Below are 5,978 nucleotides of genomic sequence, written 5' to 3'. Positions count from 1 at the left end.
CATGTTCCCATTGCCTTGTCTAGTTTTGTTTCATGTAATCTGCTGTTAGTGAGTTTTCAAACTAAACCAACTTTAATCTAGTCAAGTCAAATTTAGGTTTATGTTATGTGGCTAGAAAAATTTAGTTTTCCAGTAGCAAATGAAGCCTCATGAAGCATTTTCTCTGGAGACTTTTCTCTGACTGTTACAGGAAAAGAGTCAAAGCTTTGAGAGAGTTGAAAACAGCAATATCTGGTGGTTAGTAAAAAAATAAAGCAGCCGAATGCCTGTGAAAGAAGCTCCACTGGACAAAGCATCTGACACACATTATATAGATCGATTCATGTTGCATGCACAATTAAAAGCCAGTGTGTGTTTGTTGAATTTCTGTCTCTGATAAGTTAATTAACCCATTAAACTGTGGCATTTAATGCAAGTACGAATATCAATATTATATAATAGAAGAAAAATGTACACATATATGAATTGTTGTTAGAGGTCATTTGTGTAGAGCAGTGAGGATTGAACACATCCCTGGAGGGCGCCAGTGCTTATTGTACAGAAAATCATCATACCCCTTTGAAATAGTTTCTTTATTTGTCATACAGCTTGAAATCAAACCACATTCCAAATACCTTTTCCAGATTTATTTACAGTTTTGGTCTTACAATATCAAACCAATGAAAGAAAAAAAAAACAGCAGTTCAGCAAATTAAAGGAGAAGTCCTTTTCCAGAACAGCAAATTTACAAATAATTTACTCACCGCCTTGTCATCCAAGATGTTCATGTCTTTCTGTCTTCAGTCGTAAAGAAATTATGTTTTTTGAGGAAAGCATTTCAGGATTTTTCTCCATATAATGGACTTCCAAAATGTAGTTCAAAAGCAGCTTCAAAGGGCTCTAAACGATCCCAGCCGAGGAAGAAGGGTCTTATCTAGTGAAAATCTGTAATTTTTTCGTAAAATAAAATTTTTTAGACTTTGTAAGCACAAAAGCTCGTGTAACACAGGCTCTGGGATGTTGTTCTTGAATGAAGACAGAAAGACATGAACATCTTGGATGACAAGCTTAATAAATTTTTTTTTGAATTGTTGTTCTGAAAGTGGAGTTCTCCTTTAATAAAAACAAACAAACTAGATGAACAGGGTTGGAAAAGTCATCAGTCCCTTGGATATGTCTGTAGTAGTTTTGCACACCTTAATTGGGGAATATTTGCCCATTCTTCCTTGCAGAATTGCTCAAGTTCATTCAAATTTTGTTGTGAGCGGCAATGGACCGCTCTCTTCAAATCCATCCACAGATTTTTCGATTGGATTTAAGTCAGGGCTCTGACTCGGCCACTCAAGGACATCCACCTTCTTACACTTAAGCCATTTTTTTGTTGTTGTTGTTGTTTTGGCAGTACGTTTAGGGTCATTGTCGTGTGGGAAGGTGCCCATCTTCAGCTGTCTAGCAGAGGGAGGCATGTTTTCCTCAAGAATTTGGATGTACTTGGCAGCATCCATTGTCCTTGCAGTCCTGACCAATTGCCCTGTCCCAGCTGAAGAGAAACACCCCCAAAACATAATGCTGCCACCACCATGCCTTACAGTAGGTATGGTGCGTTTTGGGTGGTGTGCTTTGTTTGCTTTCCACCAAACATAGCACTTGGAGTTCAGTCCAAAAAGGTCAATTTGGTCTCATCAGACCATACCACCTTTTGCCAGAAAGTATCAGACTCTTACAAATGTGTTTTTGCATAGCACAAATGAGACTGGCTTCTTTCATGCCACCCTGCCATGCAGGCCAGCTTTGTGTAAAGCTTGGGAGATGTTGTCTGTCAAAGTTGCCTTTGGCCTCCTGGTAGCTTTTCTTATCAATGTCCTCCTGGCTCTGTCATCCACTTTGGACGGACGACCTAATCCAGGCAATGTGCTGGTGGTGCCATATGCTTTCCCTTTCTTAATGATGCTCTGAACAGTACTCAGAGGGATAGTTACAAAATGTTAAAATGTTTTTGTAGCCTTCTTCTAACTTTTGGAATCTTCAAGAAACAGTGGAATCTTCAAGAAACAGCTTGTTTTATTCTGAAGTAATCAACACCACTACTAGTGATGTCAGGTGGGGCAATCAGCGTGGTGTTTAATCTGGAAGTTGATTGTTTGCTCCTGAGCAAGTTTATAATGGTATACTCCAAGGGGCTGATCACTTTACCAAACCAGGCATTTCACTGATTAATTTTTAGTAATTCTCCAGATTTTTTTTTTTAATGATATTTCTTACCTTTGTATAATCTGAAGAACCTTCTTTTGTCACAAAGAAACTTTTGTGAAACAGAAAGGTTCTTCAGATGTTCAAGCCTCAAGGTTCTTTATAGAACCATTTAGACAAAAAAGGATCTTCTATGGCATCGTGAAGCACCTTTATTTTTAAGAGTGTAATGTGACAAAAGGTAAAGGTTTTCACAGGGTATGATGATATATATTTTTTTTTAATAGGTACTGTATGTGTTTTTAACCTAAATCACAGTAGCGTCCATCTGCGAAGGACGCCACACCTATTCGAACAGAGCGTTCTGCTGAGGGGAAAATAGCTTATAGCGCTTAAGATGTTTTTGATGTTAAATCTTGATAACATTATAAGTGTACCTTAGAAAACAGTACTTGCAAAATAAATTAAAACATAATGGAGATCTTCTGGAAGTTGTATTTTCAGACTGTTGCTAATGCAGCTCATTTTCTGCTGCCTGGATGCTTATGTTTAGAGAACATATTGACATATTGTGTTCAGTTTGGTCCTTAAATTTTGCTTGGCCTAAAAAACGTCTTACAAAAAATGACCTTAAAAAAAAAAACCTGCAGTTTGCTTGTCAAAGTCATCAGGACCTGGTTGTAACAATGCCCTTAAGCTAAAAAAAATACAGATTGTCACTAAGGGTGTGTCACTAACTGTTTTTCTTAAGCTGTCTGTTGCAATCGGTTGCATATAACAACTTTATCAGCACTTTCAGATGAAATAAATTTCTCTCTTAATTCCTCTGAAGATGATAAAGCTGGTGTCCCCCCCCAAAAAATGCAAAATGAACATGAAAATGTCCTTTTATGGCATCAAACCCATGACTGTCCTATAAAAATATTGAGTTTACTGTAAATGACAGATAAAGAGGAGGATCCTGATGATCAGAAAGATATTTAAAGGTGCATCCGTCACCTGAACATTCAGATTCTCAGCCCATACGGTGAGTTTGAGTCTGGTCATTTTGAGAATGTTTCTTTCTTCAGAAAATAACAAACTGATTGTATTTGTCTGAATAGTATTTCAGGTGCACCTGATCCTCTGAGCTGGACGTCTGAAGCGATGATCACAAACATGATTGTGAGTTTGTGTATGTGAGAATGTGAGTGTGATTTTTGTCAGACATCAGACTCAGATCTTGTTTGTGTCTCTCAGGTGTTGCTGTGTTTGTCTGCGCTGTTTCCCGTCTTGATGGGCACCGATGAGGTCAAATCTGATTTTTCTTGCAAGAATCAAATCGGTGACTGCTCTGACATTTATTTGAGTGGGAAAAATGCCAGTGGCGTGTACACCATCACCACAATAGATGGACCGGTGCAGGTCTACTGCGAGATGGTCTCTGGCAGCGCAAATGACAGAGGACACTGGATGGTACATTACTTTGAAATGCTTCTAAAATATTGAATGCAGTTTTCTTGTCATGATTAGAATGTTATTTAAAGGTTACAAAAACGTTTCGAGTTACATAATCAGATTACTGTTTCAAGTAACTAGTAAAGTAATGCATTACTTTTTCATTTACAAGAAAAGTTTTTTTTTGTTTTTTTTTTCCCCATTTATTGACTGCCTGTAAAGTAACAATGCATTACTTTCTGTTAAAGGTAACTAACATAATTATTTTTTTAGGGAGTAACGCAATGTTGTAATGCATTACTTTTGATAGTAACTTTCCTCAGCAACATTCGGCAGTAACATTTTGCAGCTCTGTTTGGTGACGCTAATGAAATCACACAACAGAATTCACATTTGTTGCTAAAGAAAGCCTGTCAGTTTTAAAATTATGATCGTTGTGTGAAAGCAATAAATGGTTTCTGAATGTTTCAGGTGTTTCTCAGGCGAATGGACGGCGAGGTGAATTTCTTTAGGCCATGGGACAGTTATAAATGGGGTTTTGGTAATAAAAAAGGCGAATACTGGCTGGGTGAGTGTTTTTGTTCCATTCTGGGTGACAAAAAAGGCAAACAGAAAGAATTAACAATCAGAGACATGTAAAACTTGGACATTTTAAACAGGACTGCAATATAAAAACAGATTTTTATTTGTGCTTTGAGTTATTAAACCAGTTTAGTTTCATTTTATGTTTTTAACAGGCGTAGAGTACATTCATCAGCTGACCAGCAGGTATCGGTATAGACTCAGAGTAGATGTGGAAGACTACGAAGGGAATAAGGCTTATGCTGTGTATGAATCTTTCTCTGTGGAATCTGAGGCTAATGGGTACAAACTGCATGTGAGTGGCTTTGTAGATGGAGGAGCAGGTGAGACAGACTACAAATGTTTCATTTTCTAGTTTTCAATTGTGTGACCCTAATGATGATGGAGTAAGAAAGTGTGGGGTTTTTTTTTTTTGTTTGTTTGTTTGTTTGTTTGTTTGTTTTTGTTTGTTTGTTTTTTTTTTATTTTTTTTTTTTTAAGTTTTTTTTTTTTTTTTTTTTTTTATTTCTAAAAAGTCATTTTATTTTAGATGTCCAAATGAAATTGTCTTTATAATGAAAGTTTCTCCTTTCTGCAGGTGATTCTTTGAGTTATCAAAATGGAAAGAAGTTCTCCACCTATGACAAAGACCAAGATAATTCAGGATCCAACTGCGCGTTGAAATACTCTCTAGGAGGATTTTGGTATAATGATTGTTATTACACAAACCCTACTGGTCTGTATTTCTTGGTGAAAGTTAATACAGTAATGTATACTGGAACCACCTGGTACTACTGGAAGAAGAGCTATAATACCGTGAAGTCCATCACCATGAAGATCAGACGTAATATGTAGAGCAGGGCTTACAAACACTTCACTGCAGCTTATGCACATCCACAACTTTATGCATACATGTGGATCTTTCTTAAAAAATGATGACGACATCCATTGCCCTCTTAAATAAAAAATGTTTAAATCTGGTTCATGACTTTTCTGCATGCTCTGTCTTGTCTCTGTTTTTTGAAGCAATAAAAGTTTATGCAAAGTAATATGCTGTTTTTGTGTTGTTTAGAAGTATTAAGTGATTACACAGGCAGTGCACACGTGGGCTTCATATATGATGTGAAATAATTTCTTTAGGGTTTCTTTTGTGAAAGACTTTTCATTGATATTTTCTGTATTTTAAAGTTCCACCATTAAATGTACAGATAATTGTTTTTATTTTGGTATTACATGTCAGGTAATAATTACAGATTATTCCTGTAAAAATAGGAAAAAAATTAACCACATATCATTTAGTCAAAGTGTTTTTATTACCGTTGATGGTTGTTAATTATGTAAAGGCTAACCCTCTGGGGTCTGAGGTGATTTGGGGGCCCTTTAGATGTTTTGACATGCCCTGACATTTGTGCTTATTTCAGGTACTGATAACATACTATTGGCCAGCATATAATTTTTTTGTATTCAGCGCAAACAGTGCTACAATAATATGTGAGCAAGATGGATATACATTTTTGGATTTTTTAGAAAAAAAAGATTATGCGTGGTTAGTAAGTTTTGGGAAAATAAATGTAGCTGAAATAAGGCCATAAAACTCATACTGAATAGTCCTAAACAAGGCTTTTGAGTAATCACCCTTGTAGGCTACAATATTTACTTTAAAATGATGTACAGGCAGTGCACACGTGGGCTTCATATATGATGTGAAATAATTTCTTTAGGGTTTCTTTTATGAAAGAGAAAATGATCATGCTTACTCTTTCACAGAAAACAATATATTCATGTAAATTTTCTAAGACATGTTTTGTGAT

At 36.2% G+C, this 5,978-nt stretch overlaps 1 protein-coding gene across 1 annotated transcript; it reads left to right on the top strand.

The window, feature by feature from the left end:
- The first annotated feature begins 3,279 nt into the window (after positions 1-3,279).
- Positions 3,280-5,216, top strand: LOC127158220 (microfibril-associated glycoprotein 4-like). Its single transcript, XM_051101369.1, has 5 exons — positions 3,280-3,333; positions 3,409-3,624; positions 4,078-4,174; positions 4,344-4,511; positions 4,766-5,216. Exons 1-5 carry the CDS (start codon positions 3,316-3,318, stop codon positions 5,020-5,022), a joined length of 756 nt encoding a protein of 251 aa, XP_050957326.1. The 5' UTR covers positions 3,280-3,315; the 3' UTR covers positions 5,023-5,216.
- The last annotated feature ends 762 nt before the right edge of the window (positions 5,217-5,978 follow it).

This window comes from Labeo rohita, unplaced genomic scaffold, assembly GCF_022985175.1.
Source record: "Labeo rohita strain BAU-BD-2019 unplaced genomic scaffold, IGBB_LRoh.1.0 scaffold_140, whole genome shotgun sequence".
NCBI lineage: Eukaryota > Metazoa > Chordata > Actinopteri > Cypriniformes > Cyprinidae > Labeo > Labeo rohita.
This window is presented reverse-complemented; position numbering and strand designations above follow the sequence as displayed.

Coding starts and splice junctions, on each gene's coding strand:
- LOC127158220 (XM_051101369.1), top strand. Junction 3,625..4,077: donor ATGACAGAGGACACTGGATG/GTACATTACTTT, acceptor TGAATGTTTCAG/GTGTTTCTCAGGCGAATGGA. Junction 4,175..4,343: donor AAAAGGCGAATACTGGCTGG/GTGAGTGTTTTT, acceptor TGTTTTTAACAG/GCGTAGAGTACATTCATCAG.